This window comes from Equus asinus, chromosome 21 (assembly GCF_041296235.1).
Source record: "Equus asinus isolate D_3611 breed Donkey chromosome 21, EquAss-T2T_v2, whole genome shotgun sequence".
Classification (NCBI taxonomy): domain Eukaryota; kingdom Metazoa; phylum Chordata; class Mammalia; order Perissodactyla; family Equidae; genus Equus; species Equus asinus.
The window spans coordinates 18,779,540-18,803,267 of record NC_091810.1 but is presented as its reverse complement, the minus strand read 5'-3'; the positions used below and the strand labels follow the sequence as shown (position 1 = coordinate 18,803,267).

The window sequence follows — 23,728 nt, the reverse complement described above, 5'->3', positions numbered from 1 at the left end:
TCACACGCGGCATTTACACCCATCATTTTGCTTATTTCTTTCTACCACCTCTGAGGTAAACACTATAATAATCTCCATTTTATAGATAAGGAAACTGAGACTCAGAAAGGAAAACCCACTTATCCAAGGCCACACAGCTGGGAAGAGGCAGAGCGGGAATTTTAAATCCTCTGCTCTTAAACCTCTACCCCACGCTGCCCCCTCAAACCATCAACCAGGCTTCCAGCCTGAGTTTCTACTCCATCCAGGAACCTCCCTCTGGCTAAGCTCACCTGGCCCGCAGGTAAACATTGAGTACAGAGAGCTTACAGTTGTAACTTGTAATCTGTAAACTCATGTCCTGGGTTCCAGTTTAGTGGTAAGAACAGGTTCTAGATCCATTCATATTTGCATTGTTTCAGTTCCACCTTTCACCAGATGTGTGACCTTTGGGCAAGTCATTTTAACAGATAAAGATTAAATGACACAACGAATGTGAAAGTGCCTAGCATAGAAGCTGGCACATTGTATGTTCTCAGTAAATGGAAAGACCAGGTAAAGAATAGCAGAGGTGTCCTGAGAAGCCCTGAAAAGCTGACCCTAACTCCATAAAGAGCCACCTGGATCTTCCCGCCTCTTTACTTAGCATTTGACAAAAACATCCTGCCACCATCCCCACCATTAATGCTGCTTTATAAATCCTTGGGCTTTAGATTCAGACAGACCAAGTTACAATCCTGTCTCCACTACTTGCCACTTGTATGACCTTGGACAAATGACTCTTTCCTCTTTGAGCCTCAGTGTTCTTATCTATAAAATATTAATAATGGTACCTACTCCATCGAATTGTTGTGAGGATTAAATAATACTATGCATGTAAATGGTTAGCACATGGTCGAGCATAGAGTAGAGGCTCAGAAAACGTTAACTATTTTTCCTGAATGATAATGACAGTCATAGTAGCTCCCAACTGCCTGCTGACTAATGTCCAAATTCCTTGACCCAGTATTCAGAGCATCGCGCTGTGGCCCATCATTCCCTCCTGGCCTCCCCTATGTGAATACCACTCAAGCCAGATGTGGCTTTCTCACGTCTGTGTCTCTGCCCGTGATCTTCCTCTCCATTCAGAATGCTCTCCCACACCTGTCCACACCCTGCCCAACTCAAGCCTCACCTCCCAGCTAAGCCAGCAGCCTCCTCAGTTGCCCTGGGTTTCCTCAGCACTTACAGGCCAGAGCATACCAGTGCTCAGACCATCCAGGGTGAGGCTTCTGTCTGCACTTGTCTTACCTACCCTCTTTCAGGGTTCATCCTTGATTTCCATTTTGGGGAACTGACCTTTCTCCATTATCAATCCATGTGTTGGCAGGGATGGGCATGTGGCCGAGGGCTTAGAAAAAGTTGCAATTATTAATTAAGAGGTAGACACTTGACCAAAGCTGAGCCAATGAGACTCAGCCCTGGAACTTTTACTGGAGCCATGGAGTAACAAGCATTCATAAGCTGAAGCAATGTAAATTCAGAGCCGCTAGTAGCCTTATTTATCACCTTCAAGAGAGAAGTAGACTTAAAAATGAGACCAAGAAATGGAGAGAAACATGTTCTTAATGAGCATCTGGATCCATGCATGCCTGCAGCAAGATACTCTTGAGTTTAAAGTTGTGTGAGACAAAAACCTTACCCTCTTTATTTTTATTTATTTAGGCCAGTTTGAGTTGCGTTTTAAGCCACTGAGAGATTGCTGATCAATATTGTGATCCAACTAGATGGTAAGCTTCCTGAGAGCAGGAATTGTGTCTTACAGGCCTAAGATCCTTGGGGACAGGGATGATCTCAGCCTTACAGCACAGGGACGATCATGGAGCAAGTGAGGAGTAAACAAAGGGATAAGTATCTCTTTGCATCTTCCCAGTGGTCCAGTGCAGTGTGCTTAGAAGACTCCAAAATACTTGAACAAAATTTCACTTGAACAAGAGCCATACAACAGACATTCGATTCTTATCTGATACAAACAAGGCCTTTTGCTTCTCTGCAGTTCCTCTGAGGATGACTGATTTCTCACTTTCTGGATGGAATGATCTTGGTGAAAGAGTTGTTCTAGGAGCCCCATGGGCTGAAAAAGATACTTTAAATCCACTAATCTAATTGATTAGTTTCCCACTGTATAGAGGAGAAAACTGAGATCTAAGATAAAAACAATCACTTAACACTGCACGGTGAGTCACAAGCAGAGCCAGCCAAGATCCCCCATCCCATGACTCGTAGTGCAGTGCTCTGGCCCCTGTCCTGGTGTCACTTTATTAAGCAAAGTGAATCAGTCCCTTACCCTGAGAACTCAGAAATCTCTATGCAAAATGGAATAAACTGCTCCACTCTGCTCACTGGACCCCCTCAACCCTCAGCGGTGGGGCAGGAACACAAGGGAAAAAGCACTGGGCCAGGAGTCAAGACCTAGTTTACTCCCTTCTGGCTGTGTGACTGTGGGTAAGACCTTTTCCATAGTATCAGTCTCCTCTCTCTAAGATGGAGGGGGGGAAAGTGAGATTTGAAGGAGCTGATCGCTAAGACCCCTGAAATTCTATAATTACATGGGGATAGTTGGACAGTTCATCAAATCCCCAAGATTAAACCCACATGGATTACAGAGAATTGGAAGGCTAGAGGTCAGCATCCCATCTGCAGACTCAAAATCAAGGTTGAGGAATTAGGGATCCGAGCTGAGCATATATTCTTTCCAGCTTGCTTTTGGAAGAAGAACAGAATGGAGATATATAAAATCACCTTCTGGGTACCACTGGAAATATGGAGAGAAAACCCCACATCCTACAATTCTCCTTTCTCATCTTCTTCAAAGATCCTAAAAGACCCACATCTAAGTTGAACGGAGTGAGACGTATTTGAAACAAGCCCATTAGAATGTCTGCATCTGAATAAATGCTGCCTTCTTCAATGCCGCCCTTTTGGGAATTTGGGCATTTCTTCCAGTGGGCAGTAATCCCTCCCTGCATTTGTTAAAGTCCTCTTGGGGAAGGAAACCACCTCAGGATTTTGCCCTCACACCTTGGCTCTCATCCCAAGTGACAATTCTCAACATGATCACCCATCGTACTTTCTACACTTGGCTCAGTGACTTCCAGCCATTTCCAAAAATCATATTCCTCCTTCAAGAGATGGAGTTTCCTCTCAATGATGATGTTCAAGAGAATACACTCCATGCTCCGAAGACAATTCCCTACAATGTTTTGAGCGGTGGAATCATCAACAAATAATATAACACCTCCTCCTGGGGGTCTCTTTTGAAGGGGCCCACACTTGTTGAATGCCCTGAGGTGCTTATTTTGAAAAACCATCTCTGCTGCATGGTCATCACATTTTTCCTTCTCTTCCTCATCCTTTCAGAGCTCCAGACTTTTTCCTAGTTTCACTAGCCCTCCTTGCCCATCCCTACCATCCCATGGCCCCACTTTCCTGAGCCAAACTCTCTTTCCTGCCTGCAATTAGGCAAATGTCCAAGTTGCTGAATCTTAAAAATCTGTCTTCGATTGAAAGGTGGGTGAGGGTAGAGACGCTAATGGATCCTTGAAAAGTGTCTCAGCAGTTCTCATTCCCAAAAGGCCTTTCTCTGGTTCTTAGGGCAAGATGTCTGTCTTAGCCAAACATTCAGAGGCTCCCAAGGACTCATTCCCCTTGGGCACCAGAACTCTTCCTGCATTGGGTGGGGGTCGGGGGTGGAGATCTGCCCTCTAGAGACTCATGTTGCCAGGTGCTGTCAACCACCCACATTTGAAACATTGAATAGACATTATAGACAGCCTCCTCCTACCCCCTCATGTTATCATAGCACTTTAAAGTTTACAAGTTCTTGGAATCCTCTCCACTGTTTTACAGATGAGGAAACCAAGTCTCAAAGAAGTAAAGTGGAACACTCAAGTTGATAATGTCAGCAAGTTAAAGGTCAAAGTCAGATTTCTTGATACCCCACCTCACACTTTGTTCAATACAACAGAAATTGTTCACACCTAGAATAACTCTTCGTTCATTTAACTATTTCCCCAAGACAGCCAACAGAGACTCTCAGAGACCCTCAAGAGACTCTAGCATAATGCTAACCCATCGATGCCCATATCCACAGACCCAAAGACCCAATCCTGCCCCAAGATGTCTCTCTCATAGAATCCCCTCCCCAGTGGCTGCTTAGGGACAGCCAAGGAGGTGTGTCTTTAGACAGAGGAGCAGAATCTAGCTCTGACTCCTCCAAGAAACGGAAGGAAGGAGGCCCCATCCCTAGCGCCTGTTCTAGGGGTCACGCCCCCGCCCCTCCCCTACCTGCCAAGAGCTGCATCCAGGCGCAGATCTTGTAGACCGTGGCGGTGTTGCAGAAGAAGAAAAGCGCAAAGCAGGTGATGCAGCCGAGGATCAGCACCATGGAGAGCAGCACGAAGAAGGCGGCCGCCTTGAAGGCGCCGGACGGGATGGTGCTGAAGTCGGTGAACGAGCCGCGGCAGGTGAGCTCGCGGCCCGCCAGCCCGCTGCCCACACAGTAGTGGAAGAGGCCGAAGTAGCCAGGCTTGGGGGTGCTCACGCTGTCGCCCACCCAGTAGGGCTGGATGAAGACCACCACGTTGATGATGGCGAAGCAGATGGTGAAGATGGCCCATAGCACGCCGATGGCCCGCGAGTTCCGCATGTAGTGCTCGTGGTAGAGCTTGGAGGCCTCCTGCGAGGGCAGCATGGTGCCCGGGGGCGGGGCCGGCGGCGGCGGCGGCGGCGGGGGCTGGCGGGGGCCGCCGGCCCGGGACAGACCGCCGGGCTGCCGGGCGGGAGCTGGGGACGCACGTGAGAAGCTGCCCTGAGCCGAGGAACTCGCGAGGGTGGGGCCTGGGGCGGAGCCGGGGGAACCTGGGGGCTGGTATGGGGGAGCTAGGAAGAGGTCATGAGAGTGTTGGGGTGGTGTCTATGGTGGGGACTGGCAAAGATCTCCAGCTGGAGAGCTAGGAAGGGGCCATGTGAAAGTTGGGGGGCTGGGATGAGGGGGCTGGGATAAGGATATGGGAGCTGGAAGTGGGGGGGGGGTGGGAGCTAGAAAGTGGCCATGGGAGAGTTAGGGAGGGGGCTTGGGGGCTGGTATTGGGGGAGTGAGAGGGGACCAGGGGGAGATGGAATTGGAGGCTGGAGACCGATGTTGGAGGATGAGCAGAGGGACTGTATAAGGGAGCACGGGAGGGAATGTAGGGGTTGGTATTAGGGATAGAAGGAGGTCTGCTATTAGGTGTCTATAAAGGGGCTATGGAGAGGGAAGTGGGCGCTTCTATGAGGGGGTAAGAAGGGAATATAAGAGGCGAGGGTACTGGGGGATTGGGAAGGTGATATGGGGGCTGGGACAGGGAGTGGGGGCTGGTACGAGGGTCTAAGAGGGAGAAGTAGAGAAATCAGGATGAGGGTAGAGGGGAGTCGGGAGCTAGGACTGCAGAGTCTGGACACGGGGCAGCGGGGTTGGGGGTCCCTCAGAAGCCAGGGCTGGATGTAAGCTGGGAGGAAGCCTAGGATTGGCGGGCCAGGGCTGGGGAAAGAGGGTTTCCAGGCCAAGGGGGCAAGGGACCGGGGCCGGCAGGCAGCCGGGCCGCGAAGAGTGGGCGGTGGGCAGGAGCTGTCTTCGGGGCGCTGGGGAGCGGCCGGGCCCGGGTAGGGCCGGGGGTAGGAGGGATGCTGCCCCGCGCCCAGGCCGGACGCGCGCGGAGGCTGCCGCCGCGGGGAGGGGATGGGGGAGACCAACCTGGGCCCGCTCGGGGGCAGCAGGTCCGAGACTGGCACGGCCTAGGCACCACGGCTCGACGCTCGTAGCAGCGGCTGCCTCGGCCCAGGCGGCGGCCTCGGCGCGGCCTCCATCTTGCTCGGGTTCTCCCCGGGGCGCGCTCCGGCGCCGAAGCGCGCGCTCTCGTGCACCCGCGCAGCCCGGCGGAGGCGCGCTCCCGCCGCGGGCGGGCGTGCGGGGCGGGGCGGGGCGGAACGCGGAGGGGCGCTTCTGGTTCTGGCAGTCTGAGAAAGCGCGGTCCCCGGCGTACCCCAGCTGGAGCAATAAGCTCCGTCCACAGTAGGGCCCTCTGGTTTGGGGGACCTCCTCCTTCCAGCCTGAGCTGTGGGGCTGTAGGTCTCCTGCAAAGCCCAGGGGAATGGGGGAGGGGCCAAACAGGGTATTATTTGATAGGGTTTGAGCTGATCTCTTGCTCCCAAATTACCTTCCCTACAGACTCTCACAGTGCCTCAAATTGCACCATTACGCTTCCAGTCCTTTGAGTCTTGGAGGCGTTGAAGGTTCCCAGAGTCTCCTAGGAAACTGCCAGCACCGTTGGGAGAAGGAACCCCATAAACTGTTAGCAGCCCACGTCCGCGGTGGGGATTTGTTGGCCGCCAGCACAAGGAGCGGGCCCCGGGGAACAGGACCCAGGGTGAGTATCGGGACGGAGACAAGGAGGCTGGGAACGTGTTCGTTTCCCTCCCTGCACTCTGCCCAGGGCCTGGCATGAAGTGCGCATATCATAAAGATGTTAAAGAACAAAGCGGCCAAGCCCAGGCTCAAGGTTGGGCCAGAACACCCGGGGCACTCCTAGGGAGCCAGTGTGGGTCATTTCTTTCCCTGCAGGGAAGTAGCTTTTGGCTTAGGATCTGCTTTTGGCTTGGGATCCTCCAAGATGATCTGGGTTGGTACCCAGACGAATTCTGTTACTTAGTGTCTCTGCGACCTTGCACTTGCTCTGTCTGAACCTCTGTTTCCCCATCTTCAAAGTGGGCAGATTAAGCCCCACTTCACAGGCAGTGGATGTGGGGGTCAAAAAATAATCTGTTAGTGGGTTCCAAACACTGGACTCCACACAGGGGTCAGGCTGATGTAATTTACATTTATCTGCAGAAAATATTCATGTAAGGTTGCCAACTTTTTTTTTCCAGGAGGGAGAAAGACTATTCTTTTTTTTCTGAGATTATGTGCTTCCTGCTTTCTGAGAGTAAAAATTGCTCTTTTTAAAGAAATGGTGATGATACTTAAGGGAAGCTTGGGTTTTTTTAGTGCCCTTCTTTGGCAAAATAAAAATTAAACAGTTATCTCCACCTCAGAGTTTTAAAAAATTTCATGGGTCCATGAAATCCCACATGTTGGGGACCTCAGACCTATGGTGGTCATCTCACCTGAGCACAGAGTGCTCAATAAATTTGGTTTCCCCTTGCATCGGTTCCTTGCAGAACACATCCTGGCTGGCTCCTGAGACTCCTAAGATCCTAGAATCTGGAGCTGGAAGGGGCTGTGGAAAAAGTCTCCCTCTATACCTTCTCCCACCCGACAGATGGAGAAAAAAGGCCAAAGAGGGAGATTGACTTCTACAAAGAGGGCGATGGATCCTGCAGATCGGACTCATCAACCTGATTCGTGAATTTATTTGTCCATGCAATAAGAGTGTGATAGGCCCGTGTTATGTGCCAGGCACAGCAGTATGCTACGCCCTGGGGAGAAGATGGAGAGTGAAGAGATGTGGTCCCTGCTTTCCAGGAGCTCACAGTGTTGCGGGGTAAATAGGAGATGCTGGGAGGCGGGAGCCGGCGAGTGGTCATCCTCAAAGAGCACCTCACAGTCTCCTGTGAGTGCTCCTGGTTTGCTTCTGTTCTGAACAGAACAAGTTACTGGAGCCGGAAGCTCCATCTTTTCTACTAACTCTGCCATGAATTATTGCCTTTTTTTCTATCCTGCGGAGCCAACCTAGGCAGTCCAGGTTAAAAACCGCAGAAGTCCACTTACTACTCTCTCTCAAGGTAGGACCTGGGATTTCTTGCTAAGATGGGCTTCCAGTTCCTCACCGATTGCTCTATTCTAGTTCTGCAGAGCAAAGACGCCCTGTAGAGATCTGCCTACTAACCACACCACTTCTGACATCAATACATTTTCTTTAAAGAAACTCTTTTCCCCCCTCACTCAATCCCTGGGTTTGGTGAGACTCACCCCCAACCGCCACCATACTCTTCTCCAGAGGGGGAAAATGATCAGGGCTGGACAATGAGAATACTCCGTTGTTCTAGACACAATGCTTGGTTCAGGGGTGGCTCCATAAGCTAGCCAAACAGTTGAGAATGGTATCCAGGTCATTTGTTGCAGTTTACAATAAAGAGGTATTCTTTTCTACTGAGTTTGTTGAGCTGAGGGAATTATAAGCTTCAGCTACTGGGAGCCATCTTTGACACCTCAAGCTTGTCTGAGAATAAGGAGAGCATAGAGGGAAGCTACGAAATGGAGAGAGACAGTCCTGATGACATAGTTTGAGCACCTCGATCCATCCATGCCTGAAGATCTGCTTCTGGACTGTTCTGTTAGGTAAGCCAACAAATTCAGATTTGCTTAAGCCAGTTTGAGTTGGCTTTTTGTCACTTTCAATAAAAATAGTCCCAAATAACTTACCTACATCCCCCAAAAGAGAGCAGGGCTGGTATATCTGATTATTTATATTGTAGAAGAATACCTGAATAGGTGAGCTATGCTGACATATTAGAACCAAAAGACCAGGATTTGAGACCCATCTCTGCCACTGATTAACTGTGTATGACCAGGACAATGGTGCTACTCCGCAGAGCCTTATTTTCTTCACTTATAAAATGGAGAAAAACATACATCCTTCCTACAGATGTTGTGAGGATAAAAAGAGATGATGAATGGAAAAAAGCTTTGTACACTGAAAAAGGCTTTATCAATGTAGGTGATTGTCGTTAAATTTTAATAAGTGGCTTGCCCAAGCAGTAGAAATAGCAGTCTTATTGGAAAGGCACTTGCAGAGCTGTGAGCAGCTGGGACAGAATGTCTTCTCATTTTAAAATAAAGACTAACCTTGGAATAATTACAGAAAGAAGGTGAGAACTCTCTACGGGAAGAAATTCTTTTTGACCCCAGGGAGTGGCCAGACCAGAATGGAACAGTTGTGAGATCAAGATGGGGAGTTGTGGGACCGAGATAGATCCTAAGGCAAGGATGATGCTGGACTGAGCCCCTGGATGAGAAGAGAAGGCCCCCTTCCAGCCAATATCCTAGTGAAGAAAGATTTGTAACCCACGGGGTACCCTTGTGCCTGAGTTAAGTGTTCAGTTGCGTTGAGCAGTTATTAAACTCTTACAGCATTCTAGGTCTCCTGATCTTTGCTTTCATGTAGTGTCTCATTTAATCTTCACAATAACCCTATGAAACAGTGTTATGGGCTGAATTGTAGCCCCCACCCCCCCCACCCCAATTCATATGTTGAAGTACTAAACTCCAGTACCTCAGAATGTGACTGTCTTTGGAGATAGGGCCTGTAAAGAGGTAACTAAAGTAAAATGTAGCCATATGGGTGTGCCTTAATCCAGCGTGACTGATGTCCTTATAAGAAGATGTTAGGACACAGACAACACACAGACCAAGGCATGACTATGGAGGACACAACGAGAAAATGGCCATAGGAGAGAGGCCTCAGAAGAAACCAAATTTGCCACAAGTTCATCTTAGACTTGCACCCTCCAGCACTGTGAGAAAAGAAATTTCTGTTGTTCAAGCCACCCTGTCTGTAGTATTTTATTATGGTAGCTCTAGCAAACTAATACAGGTAGGTACTACTGTATGCCCATTTCACAGATGAGGACACTGAGGTTAAATCACTGGCCCAAAGTCACACCTATAACAAGTGGAAGAGCTGTAATTTATCCCCAGGTAGCCTGCTCCAGAGCCCACATTCTTAATTACCATGTCACATGGATCATTCTATAGAGTGGATTCAGTTCTTCTCAACTACCTTTGTTTCCTTTTTGTGTCCATATCATTTGGTTATGAGCACAGGCACTGGCATCGGATCGTCTGTGTTGAGGTTTCTGCTCATAACTGCTCTTAAGCCTCAGTTTCCTCATCTGTAAGGTGGGGATGATGATAATAGTAACATCTCCCTCTGAGAGTTTTCAGGAAGGCTGAATGAGATATCGTGTATATAAAGTGCTGAGCACTGGGAAAACATTCAAGAACTTTTTGCTCTTACTATCGCAGGGCTAGAAAGTGGGAGTTCCAGGGTTCAAGCCTGGGGCTGGTTTGATCAAAGCCAGTGCGCATAACCCTTACAGTGACCTGTCCAACGTTCCTGAGCCCTGCAGAAAGGCACGGAGCTGTGGAGTCAGGAAAATGGTATTTGTATTCTAACCCCGATACCCAAGAGCTGTGCGTGTTTGAGTAAGTTATTCAAATTCTCTGAACCTCATTTTTCTTATCTATAAAATTGAACTAACAACTCCTTAACCTCACATGGTTTAAATGAAGTAAAATGTGTAAGATATTGGTCACACAGTAGATGCTTAGCAAACATTAGTAGAGAGGATTTCGTCTTTTGTAGGAGGTTAGGCTCTAAAGACAAATGCAATAGGGGAGGAATGTGGTGTAAATTACCCTTAAGAAAATCCCTTAATTGTCCATAAAGTACAATAAGCAAGGTTTCATCTATGCCACCCTACCCTGTAATTGTAGTGTACTAAAGTTACAGAAAACTGAGAGAGACTAAAGAAAGAAACAAAAGGAAACTCCATTTTCAGATGTAGAGACATTCAAACCATTCTGCCTTTAAAATACTATTAGTCCTTAGAAAATGGAGGATAGGTGGAAAATTCTAAAAGATCCATATTTACCTGTATAATTTATTCTTTACTTATCTGTAAAGTCTCCAAAACGTTAACACACAAAATAGATGAATTTGTGCTTGTGAGGATTAAAATAAATAGCATAGTCACCTCTTAAGGGATCAATCCTTAAATGTCTGTATGAAACTGTAATAGAAAATCTGTGGGGTTGGTCTGTCCAGATTTCCTTTTCCTTTTCTTCCGATAATAGTATCCAGCTTTTTTTAATTTTTATTTTTTAAAGATTGGCACCTGAGCTAACATCTTTTGCCAATCTTCTTTTTTTTTCCTTCTTCTCCCCAAAGCCCCCCAGTACATAGTTGTATATTCTATTTGTAGGTCCTTCTAGTTCTGCTATGTGGGACACCACCACAACATGGCTTAATGAGCAGTGCTAGGTCCACACCCAGGATCCAAATCAGCAAAACCCTGGGCTGCTGAAGCGGAGCATGCGAACTTAACCACTCAGCCATGGGGCTGGCCCCTGTATCCAGCTTCTTTTAGGGAACTGCCCCTTCTACCTCTCTGGGCAGGAGTGGATATGGGTCCCAGGCCAGCCCATCGTACTGCCTGTCTTAGCCAGCCCAGGCTGCTATTACAAGATACTGTAGACTATGTGGCTTAAACAACAAGCAAATTCCTTTCTCACAGTTCTGGAGGCTGGAGATCAGGGTGCCAGCATGGCAAGCTCTGGTGAGAGCTCTCTTCCTGATTTACAAATGGCCACCTTCTTGCTGAGACCTCACAGGGCAGAGAGAGAAAGAGACAGCTCTGGTCTCTTCCTCTTTTTATACAGACACTAATCCCATCGTGGGGGCTCCACCATCATGACCTCATCTAAACCTAATTACCTCCCAAAGGCACCACCTCCTAATACCGTCACATTCAGGGTTAGGGTTTTACCATATGAATTTTGGGGTTACACGGACGTGCAGTCCACAACATTGTCCCACACATTGGCTTTAGTGATTTGTCCTCAAGGAAGAGTGGGGATAGAAAGAGAGACAGAGAGGCAGAGAGAGAGATACGCAGTTCTTCCTTCCTTGGATCATAGCTGTAAGGATGGTTGTAGGTGGTCGTCTTCACCATTCCGTGGCAAAGCCTGAGAAAATAAGGCCAACATGTGCTCAGAAGCTGGTTTGAGAGATGGAGAGATTCTTAATACTGTTCAAAACCCTATGGTCAAAGTTATACCTGTCTTTCCATGGTTTTCTGAAATCCTCCTTTTTTGTTGACAGTGGTTTGAATTAGCTTCCTGTCGCATATTCCTGAAAGAGTCCTAATGAATACCATATCTCTTGCCTCTCTCAATCTCACAGGTTATCTCTTGCTCTTTGGCTTGAGAATCAAGTTATTCTTTCCTTCAGCCACACAGCCAATAAGTATCAGTGGCACCTCATATTTAACAGGCCCTGGGCCAGGCAGTGGGGACACAAAGGTGAAGACCGGTCCCTGCCCTTGAGGAACTCATTGTCTAGTGGAGAAACAAGGAAACAGATGAAGCACAATTAGAATGACAGAGGGTCACTCAGTGATTGTGAGAACCACATGAAGGGGCTCACTGGAGCTGTGATCTTGAGTGAGTCACCTAAACTTTTGAAATCTTGGTGGCTTCATCTGTAAAGAGGCCATCATAAAAAATAAAGGATTAAATAAAATAGTGTGCTTTATACTTGAAGCAAACTAAAATGTGAAGAATTGTTCATGTAATAACAAGATGTCTGTGTAGCTGCACCATGCCTTTCCTTGTAAGCATCTGTATTATTTAGGACTCTTGGGTTGCAAATGACAAACACCCAGCAAAAACTGGCATGAGCAGAAATAGGTTCCAGCAGGATCCAGTTGCTCATGCAAGAGGATCATACGTCAATCTCTGCCCATAGACCCTGCTTTCCTGTCCATGGTTGGCTCCATGTCCACGTAAGATCTTCCCAAGCCATGGCTTTGCTGGCTTTGTGGTCAGAAGAAGTGGTCTCTGTGATACTCGTATTTTGGACTTTGTGGATTATCCCTTTGAGGCCTAGTACGTGGTCCATTTTTCGTAAATGTTCCCTGTGTGCTTTCAAAGAATGTGCATTCTCTATTAATGGAAGAAAGTTCTTTCTATGTTTATTAGCTCAGCCTGTTAATTGTGCTGTTCACGTTTTGTAGATCATTACTAATTTTTTTGTCTGCTTGATCCTGTAACCACAGGACCAGACACAGAATTTGCCACCCCAAAATATGCCTCTTTGGCATAAGGGCTATTTTGGGCTGATTATTATTGAGAAAAAAAAAACACAGCAGACACAGGAAAAACTCTGAAATTTACGCTTTAAGGGAAAATTCACATTTATAAGAGAAATCTCCATTTGTGAGGGTGCCTCCCTCTCTGTGCCAGGAAGGGGAGGATGACTCTAATCTCTAGAAACTCTCATCAATAGAGAAGGCAATGTCTTAAATATGCGTAACAACTTTATCCTTAATTATTGTGCTTTTCCCCGGAAACCTCTCGTAACTGACCCCATCTTAGAAACAGTGTTAAAGCTATTTTTCAGGGGTGGCAAGCCAGCCAGAAGCATGTGCAGAATAGAAAATCTTGATCTGCCAATTGAAACTCGTCCTGCCGGCACTTCCACTTACCAGCCGGCCCTCCCTAACCCCTTAAACCTTACCCCATACTTTGCATGAGCAAGACTGATTTGCGAGCCTGGCCTCCTGTCCCCTTGCTGATTGATTGTGCAATAAAGCCTTTCCTCCCTCAAAGACCAATGCACCACAGTGTCAGCTTCTGTGCACATCAGGTGGTGAGCCCTTGTTCAGTAACAATCCATCAGTTTCTGAGAAAAGTGTGTTAAAATGTCCCATTATGATTGACTGCGAGGGGACCTGAGAGAACTTTATGAAGTGATGACTGTGTTCCCTATCTTGCCAGGAGTTTAGGTTACACAGGTGTATGCATTGTCAAAACTTGACAAATGTACTCTTAAGATTTGTGCATTTCATTGTATGCAAATTTATTTCAACAGAAAAAATTGCAGTCAACTTTAGGTAATGACGTTTCTAAGGGAAAAGGAACTGATTCTGCAATTTACTTTAAAAGGCATAGAAAATAAGATGGGTTAATAAATGCTCAGAAAGATGGATATGTGAAAAAGCAAATATAGAGTAAAATGTTGCTGGTGGAATCAGGCAGTAAGTATTTGGGTGTACACTGTAAGATTCTTTCAACTTGCGGTACAATTTGAAGTTTTTCACAAAAATATGTTGGGGAAAAATCTCCCATTATGATTGCTGTTTTGCCAATATCTCCTTGTGAGTCCATCAATTTTTGTACATACGTCGAGACTAAGTTATTAGATGCCTACCAGGATTATTTTGGCTAGTATTTCCCTGGTATCTATTCTTTTTCCTTTAATCTTTGTGTATCATTATGTTTTTGGAGTGTCTTTTGTAAAAATCAAAAAGCTTCACAAAAGGAATACAATATGAGAGTCTCTGTCTTTTTTTTTTTTTTGAGGAAGATTAGTCCTGAGCTAACATTTGCTGCCAATCCTCCTCTTTTTTCTGAGGAAGACTGGCCCTGTGCTAACATCCGTGCCCATCTTCCTCCACTTTATATGTGGGATGCCTGCCACAGCATGGCTTGCCAAGCGGTGCCATGTCCACACCTGGGATCCAAACTGGCAAACCCTAGGCCGCCAAAGTGGAACATGCGCACTTAACCACTGCGCCACCAGGCCGGCCCCGAGTCTCTGTCTTATAATGGGTAAAAATTAATCAGTTTATGGGCTGGCCCAATGGTGTAATGGTTAGGTTTGTGCTCTCTGCTTTGGCAGCCCTGAGTTTGTGGTTTCAGATCCTGAGCAGTAAGCCATTGTATAGATGAACCATACTTTGTTTATCTACTCACCACTTGAGGGCCATTGGGGTCATTTGGATTGTTTCCACATTTTGACAATTATAAACAAGGCCGCTATAAACATTCATGGATAGGTTTTTGTATGAATATAAGAAGTCATTTCTCTAGGGTAAACATGTAGGAGTGAGATGGCTGAATCATATGGTAATATACGTCTAACTTTATAAGAAATTGCCAGTTTTCCAGCACGGCTGGACCATATTGTATCCCACCAGCAATGGGTAAGTGTTCTAGCTGCTCCACGTCGTCACTAGAATTTGGTATTGTCTTTTTGTCATTTTCTTCTTTTTTTAATTTGAGCCATTTGAGTGGGTATCTCATTGTGGTTTTAATTTACATTTCCATAGTGACTAATGACATTAAGCATATTTTTGTGTGCTTATTAACTTCATTGGTAAAATGTCTGTTTAAATCTTTTGCCCATTTTCTATTAGACTGTTGGTTAACTCATTATAAAATTTTGAGAGTTCTTCATATATTATGAATACAATTCCTTTATTATATGTATGTTTTCTAAATATATTTCCTCTTAATTTTTGGCTCATCCTTTCATTCTCTTAACAGTATTTTTTGAAGAGCAGAAGCTCTTAATTTTGATGAAGGCCAGCTTATCACTTTTTTATTTTATAGATTATATTTTTTATATAGTATCTAAGAAATTTTTGCCTGATCTAGGTAAAAAAAATTTTCCTCTATGTTTCCTTTGAGAAGTTTTATAATTTTAGCCTTTACGTGTAAGTCTATAATCCATTTTGTGTTATTTTTTGTTTATGATGAGAGGTTAGGTTGAGATTTATCTTTTCTGTATGGATATCCAATTGTTCTGGCACTATTTGTTGAAAAGACTATGTTTTCTCCTTTGAATGGCATTTGTACCATTGTCAAAAACCAATAAATCATGGGGCCAGCCCCGTGGCCGAGTGGTTAAGTTCTCACACTCCACTTTGGCAGCCCAGGGTTTCGCTGGTTCGGATCCTGGGCACGGACATGGCACCACTCATTGGGCCATGCTGAGGTGGCATCCCACATGCCACAACTAGAAGGACCCACAACTTAAAATATACACCTATGTACCGGGGGGTTTGGGGGAGAAAAAGGAAAAATAAAATCTTTAAAAAAGATTCAGTAAATCACATTAAGATACCTCTTTACACCCACTAGGGTAGCTAAAATTAAAAAGACAGATAATAACAAGTGTTGACAAGGATGTGGAGAAATTGGAACTGTCATACATTGATGGTGGGAATGTAAAATGGAGTAGCTACTTTGAAAAACAATTTGGAAGATTCTCAAAATGCTAAACATAGTATTACCGTATGACCCAGCAATACATCTCCTAGCATAAGAGAACAGTAACTAGGCTACAACCTCAGATCTGGGGCATAGGAAGGCTATAAGAAGCAGAAGTGATTGCTCCTAGGAAACTTCAAAGACTAACAGATGCCGTAGAAACGAATTCCCACGTTGGTTCTAACCTGACCATCTGGAGCTTTACACACACATAGTTCAACTTGGTTTGGGTACAACTGCATGCTCTCCATATTTTCCAACCTCAACGTCTTCCAAAGAGAAATGAAAACATATATACATACAAAAACTTGTGCATGGGGGCCAGCCCTGTGGCCGAGTGGTTAAGTTCATGCACTCTGCTTCAGCGGCCCGGGGTTTCAGTGGTTCAGATCCCAGGTGCAGACATGGCTGCACTCATTAAGCCATGCTGAAGTGGTGTCCCCATAGCACAACTAGAAGGACCTACAACTAGAATATAAAACTATGTACTGGGGGGCTTTGGGGAGAAGAAGAAGAAGAAAAAAAATTGGCAACAATTGTTAGTTCAGGTGCCAATCTTAAAAAAATAAAAATTAGGGACTGGCCCCGTGGCCGAGTGGTTGGATTTGTGTGCTCCACTTCGGTAGCCCAGGGTTTCGTCAGTTCGAATCCCAGGCACAGACATGGCACTGCTTATCAAGCCATGCTGAGGCAGCATCCCACATGCCACAACTAGAAGGAGCCACAACTAAAAATGCACAATTATGTACCGGGGGCTTTGGGGAGAAAAAAGAAAAAATAAAATATTTAAAAAATTAATAAATAAAAATAAAAATTAAAAAAAACTTGTGCATGAATGTTCATAGCAGCATTATTCATAACAGCCAAAAAGTGAAAACAACCCAAATGTCCATCAACTGATGACTAGATACATAAAATGTGGTATAGCCATACTATGAAATATTATTCGGCCATAAAAGGAATGAAGTACTAATACATGCTACAACATGGATGGATCTTGAAAACAGTGTACTAAATGAAAGAAGCCAGTCACCAAAGACCACATATTGTATGATTCCTTTTATATGTAATGTCCAGAATAGGCAAATCTACAGAGACAGAAAGTAGATTGGTTATTGTCTAAGGCTAGAGGAGTGAGGGAGTGAGATGTGACTACTTATAAGTATAGAGTTTCTGTTGGAGATGATGAAAACATTCTTAACTTAGATTTGGATGATATTTGCACAACTCTGTGAATAGACTACAGCCATTGAATTGTATACTTTAAATAGATGAATTTTATGGCATGTGAATTATATAACAATAAAATACTTAAAAAATAAATTGGTCATATATGTTTCAATCTTTTTCTGCATTCTATTTTGTTCCATCAATCTGTGTCTATCCTTTTACCAATACCAGTTTACCTTGACTACTGTAGCTTTACAAAAGTCTTGAAATTGGGAGTACAAGTTGTCCAACTTTGTTCTTCCTTTTCAAAATTATTGTGAGTATTTTAGTTCCTTTGCTTTTCAACATAATTCTTAGAATCAGCTTGTTGATATCTACCAAAGTTCCAGCTGGAATTTTGAAATAAATTGATTGAATCTATAGATCTATTTAGGGATAATTGATGTCTTAACAATATTGAGTCTTCTAACCTGTGAACAAGGTATATATCTTTGCCATTTGTCTCAGTTTTCTTTGATTTCTTTCATCAGTGTTTTGTAGTGTTCAGTATATCAATCTTGCACAACTTTTATTACATTTATACCTCTTTCATGGTTTTTTTCAGTGCTATTGGAAATGGTACTGTTTTTTACATTTTAATTTCTGATTGCTCACTGATATGATATAGAAATGCAATTGATTTTTATATATTGACCATATATCCAGTGATCTTGCTAAATTGCTTATTAGTTCTAGTAAATTTTTTGTAGATTTTTTGGAATTTCAACAACCAATGAGTCAAAGATGAAATCAAAAGGGAAATATCTTGAAACAAATGAAAATGGAAGAACAACATACCAAAATTTGTGGGATTCAGCAAAAGCAGTCCTAAGGGAGGTTACAGGGTAAGTGGCTACATTAAAAATAAAGATCTAAAATAAAAAATCTAACTTTGCACTTCAAGGAACTAGAAAAACAAGAACAAACTAAGCCCAAGGTTGGCAGAAAGAAGGAGATAACAAAGATAAAATGGAAATAAATTAAATAGATAATAGAAAAACAATTAAAAAATCAATGAAACTGAGAGTTGGTTTTTTGAAAAGATAAACAAAGTTGACAAACTATTAGTTAGATTTACCAAGAAAAAGAGAGAGAGGACTCAAATAAATAAAATTAGAAATGAGAGATGTTACAACTAATACCACAGAAGAACAAAGAATCATAAGAGACTATTATGAACAATTATATGCAAACAAATTGGACAACCTAGGAAAAATGGGTGAATTCCTAGAAACATTCAACCTGCCAGGACTGAATCATGAAGAGATAACAAATCTGAACAGACCTACAATGAATAAGGAGATTGAAATAGTAACCAAAGATGTCCCAACAAAGAAAAGTCCATGACCAGATGGCTTCATGGGTAAATTCCACCAAACATTTAGAGAAGAATTAATGCCAATTCTTCTCAAACTCTTCCAAAAAGTTGAAGAGGAGGGAACACTCCCAAACTCATTTTATGAGGCCAGCACTACCCGGAAACCAAAGCCAGATAAGGATACTACAGGAAAATAAATTACAGGCCAATAGCCCTGATGAATATAGATGTAAACATTCTAAATAAAATACCAGCAAACTGAGTTTAACAGCACATTTAAAGAATCACATAGCATGATCACATGGCTTTTATCCCTTGGATGCAAATCAATAAATATAATACACCACATTAACAGAATGAAAGATAAAAATCATGTGATCATCTCAATAGATGCAGAAAAAAGGATTTGACAAAATTCAACATCCTTTCATGACAAAATCTCTCAACAAATTGGGTATAGAAGGAATATACCTCAAGATAATAAGGCCATATATGACAAACCCAAAGCTAACATCAGACTCAATGGTGAAAGGTTGAAAGCTGTCCCCCTGAGATCAGAACAAGACAAGGGTGCCCACTTCCACTACTCCTGTTCCACATAGTACTGGAAGTTATAGCCAGAGCAATCAGGCAAGAAAAATAAGTAAAAGCCATCCAAATCAGGAAAGAAGAAGTAAAATTTTCTCTGTTTGCTGATGACATGATGTTGTATACAGAAAAATCCTAAACCCCACCAAAAAACTGTTAGAACTAATAAACAAATTCAGTAAAGTTTCAGGATACAAAATAAACATATAAAAATTGGTTGAGGGGCCGTCCCCGTGGCCGAGTGGTTAAGTTTGTGCACTCCGCTGCAGCGTCCCAGGGGTTCACCAGTTCAAACGAATCCTGGGTGCGGACATGGCACCACTCATTGGGCCATGCTGAAGCGGCATCCCACATGCCACAACTAGAAGGACCCACAACTAAAATATACAACTATGTACCAGAGGGCTTTGGGGAGAAAAAGGAAAAAAATAAAATCTTTAAAAATTGTTTGAATTTCTATATTAACAATGAATTATCTGAAAAAGAAATAAATGATCCCATTTAGCATCAAAAGCAACAAAATACTTAAGAATAAATTTAATCAAGGAAGTGAAAGATCTATACACCAAAAACTGTAAGACATTGATGAAAGAAATTGAAGGAGACACATATGAATGGAAAGATATTTCATGTTCATGGATCAAAAGAGTTAATATCATTAAAATGTCCGTACAACCCAAAGCCATTTATAGATTCAATGCAATCTCTATCAAAATTCTGGTGAAGATGCAGAGAAACAGGAACTCTCATTCATTGCTGGTGGGAACGCAAAATGGTACAGCCACTTTGGAAGACAATTTGGTAGTTTCACGCAAAATGAACCTGCTCTTACCATATAATCCAGCAATTGCACTCTTTGGTATTTACCCAAAGGCGCTGGAAACACATGTCCACACAAAAACATACACACAGATAATTATAGCAGCTTTATTCATAATTTCCAAAATTTGGAAGCAACCAAGATGTCCTTCAGTAGGGGAATACCTATATTAACTGGTACATTTAGACAACAGAATATTATGCAGTGCTAAAAAAGAGATGTGCTATCAGGCCATGAAAAGACATAGAGTAAACTTCAATGCATATTACTAGCAATGAAAGAAGCCCATCTGAAAAGTCTACACTCTGTATGACTCCAACTGTGTGACATTTGGAAAAGGCAAAACTATGGAGAAAGTGGATCATAGAAACATTCTACAAGGATAGGTTACATTTTCCCTGGCAGTGCCTGTGGATATCATCAATGCTAGACCAACTTAAAATTATTTCTCACAACTAGAAGGACCTGCAACTAAGATATACAACTATGTAAGGGGGGTTTGGGAAGATAAAGCAGAAAAAAAAAAAAGAAGAAGATTGGCAACAGTTGTTAGTTCAGGTGCCAATCTTTAAAAAAAAAACAAAAATTATTTCTTTGCTTTGGATGCTCATCCTAAGGGGATGGAATGGATCCTGACCCTCTTTGCATCTTTGTTTTTATAGCAATGATTAAGGATTCTCAGGTTAACTGAGAACTGTTGACTCAACAATGACATCCAGAACCCAAGAACTTTCCATCTTTCCATTCTACAGTCCATCTGTAATATTCTTTTTTAAGTAAATACATTTTTTTCCACCTGACATGCTATACTTCATTATTTTTTTATTGAGATAACATTGGTTTATAACATTATATAAATTTCAGGTGGACATCATTATATTTCAACTTCTATATAGACTGCATCGTGTTCATCACCAAAAGTCTAGTCGCCATCTGTCACCGTACACATGTGCCTCTTTACCACTTTCACCCTCCCCCCACCCCCTTTCCCTCTGGTAACCCCCAATCTGTTCTCTGTATCTACGCATTTGCTTGTTTATCTTCCACACGTTGGTAAAGTCGTCCAGTAATTGACTTTCTCCATCTGACTTATTTCAATTAGCATCATACCCTCAAGGGCCATCCATGTTGTTGCAAATGGCAAGATTTTGTCTTTTGTATGACTGAGTAGTATTCTACTATATGTATATACCACATCTTATTTATTCCTTCATTGATGGGCACCTAGGTTGCTTCCAAGTCTTGGCTATTGAGAATAATGCTGCAATGAACATAGGGGTACATGTGTCTTTTTGAATTAGTGTTTTCAATTTTCTTTGGGTAAATACCCAAAAGTGGAATAGCTAGATCATATGGGATTTCTCCTTTTAATTTTTTGAGGAATCTCCATACTGTTTTCATCTGTAATATTCTTCCTCATGGTCACAAGATGGCTGTAGCAGACATGGCCATGCCCAGAGAAGAGGAAGGGGCATTTCTTCCCATGCATCTCTTTCTGTTAGGGAGGAGACCCTTTCCCAGAGTCCCTTTGAAAACTTTCCTTCAAATTCCACTGGTCAGGACTCAGTAACCTGCCTATATCCTATCCACAAAAGAGACCGGGAAAGCGAATCTGAGCATTCCCCAGTCTCTGTAGTGAGTGGTGGGCTCTTCCAATGGTGAAAAAGAACAGGTAGGAGTTGAAAATGGCCTTTTTGGTAGGCAACATTTCCAAACATTTCTATGAGTGTGGACCAGAATAAAAGATATTTTGTCGCCAACTCAATCCACCATAATGTGTAAAATTCAGTATTACTTCTTTTTTTTTTTTTGAGGAAGATCAGGCCTGAGCTAACATCTGCAGCCAATCCTCCTCTTTTTGCTGAGGAAGACTGGCCCTGAGCTAACATCCATGCCCATCTTCCTCTACTTTATATGTGGGATGCCTACCACAGCATGGCTTGCCAAGCGGTGCCATGTCCACACCCAGGATCCAAACCGGCAAACCCCAGGACACCGAAGTGGAATGTGCGCGCTTAACCACTGCGCCACCAGCCAGTCCCAGTATTACTTCTATAATTAGAATGAAATAGGGCTAATTTATTTTTTCAAGTCTCTCCCAAGAATCCCTAGCCATTTTAACTAACCTCTTAGCAATCACCTCCAGCAAGAAATTCAGCCTATTTAGAAAGCCCAACTTATTTGAATGTCATTTTGTGAAACAAGAAAGAAACAAAGAAAACAACGTTTGTATTCCATGTGTTGGTTCTTTCCAGTACATTATTGTCTTTAATCCTTTCAATGACCCGATGACATAGATGCCAATGTCCCTATTTTACAGATGAGAAAACTGAGGCTTAGAGAACAGAGGTGCCTTACTCAAGGTCACACAGCCTGGAAACCCAGCACAACCAGGTCTGCCTGGCTCTAAAGTCCATGCACTTTTCTTTGGGCCATTCTTCCTCCTGTCTCTCCATCCCAGTTATTTGTAAAGATCAGACCTGAGGATCAAGAACATAATTTCCTGGACTTCAACTTGGCCTAAAACATTTATCTTTAAGTCAGAAATCATCAGAGGGGGGCTTGTTGTTAAGTAATCCATCAGACAGGCTCTTGATTAGCGGTAGAAATGAAATTTCACCAGACTCTCTGGGGATGCCACTTAGCAATATTAAATTGAGGGCGTAAATTAGTCTGGCCAGAGAGTTAATTCCCTCTCTGATTCAGGCAACTGCCTGAGAGAGACGTCCGCTGGGAACTCAGCCTCCTGGTTCAGATTTTCTGTAGACGAGATTCCAGAAGAACCAAACTTTCCCACAGTGCTTAAACTGCTCTTCCTCAGAACTCCACCCTCTGGATTTCCTGTTTACCCTCTGCCTTCCCCGCAAGGTGGTGAACAGCAAAGCTCAAAGATCTCCCCCGCCTTGCTCACCACTGACTTCCAGGCCCTGCACTGTGCCTGGCACATAGTGGCACTCCATACAAGCTTGTCTAATTCGTTATTGATTAACAAATCATTGAAAATACTAGCATTCGGTTGCCCTCAAATTGAGTTGAATTGTGTGTGCCAGGGTTTGCAAAACTCCCAGTGGTCTGGTTAGAACCAGTGAGGCAACGTGCCTCAATGGCGCCTGCTCCTTCAAGAGTTTCCCAAGGACTATCACTGCTGCTCCTTATGTGCTTTCTGTGTCCTGGGTCTGTGACTTAGTCACCGTTTCCTTCTGCTAGACTTCAGACTTCCTTCCTTCCAGCTGTCACGTGAGTGACCAACAAAGTCTTCTGAATGGCAGTACCTCCTTAGAACCAGGAAAGAGAGACCCTTGCTCTTGGCCCATGTTTTAGAGGGCTCCATATATACAAACACATGACATTTGGGGAAAGAACACACAAGCACTTCTGTTATTTGGGAGCTGGCACTCAGGCCTGGCACTGTTCAATCTATGACCCTAAACGTCCACTCTCGCAACTCAGGCAACGCTTGTCCGTATCTCTAGAGAAACGACAATGGCGTCCGAATGGTTTTTGGCGGGTTGTGCCACTCCTTGTGTTCAAGACAGACACTGTTTCAGAGAGTGGGGAGGATTTAAGTGGTGGAATCACTTGGATTAGAGAAAAGAAATCAATGTCTTTGTCAAATCCTTCCCCTCAGACAGCATGAATGCAGTAGATTCTTGCACTACGAAACGTTGTTTCCCGGTGGTGCTGAAAGTATAGCATCTTGCTGCTTTCCGTGTTCCAATCTGTGGTTCTGGAAGTGCTCACAAATTAGTTCTATATTCACAAGAGTTACACGCGGAGGCTAGGGAACATTTTGCAATATTGACGATTACTCTTAACTTTGGATGCGTGTTTGTCTGGATGTAGCAGGAGTGGTATGTGATACCAGCGCTTTACACAGGCAATGAGATGGACACTGGTGTTGCAGCTGGAGCTGCAAACGTTTTTACTTTTATTAAAATATTCAATGATATTTAATTAAATT

General features: G+C 43.7%; 1 protein-coding gene across 1 annotated transcript in view; it reads right to left on the bottom strand.

Annotated features, from left to right (window-relative positions):
- LHFPL4 (LHFPL tetraspan subfamily member 4) overlaps nt 1-6,105 on the bottom strand; it is a 34,920-nt gene extending 28,815 nt beyond the window's left edge. The window contains exons 1-2 of the mRNA XM_044755004.2: nt 5,753-6,105; nt 4,306-4,803 (exon numbers count right to left, since the gene is read on the bottom strand). Coding sequence (XP_044610939.1) covers nt 4,306-4,711 — 406 coding nt within the window. The 5' untranslated portion in view covers nt 4,712-4,803; nt 5,753-6,105. The remainder of the gene's footprint in view (nt 1-4,305; nt 4,804-5,752) is intronic.
- Nucleotides 6,106-23,728: the final 17,623 nt, after the last annotated feature.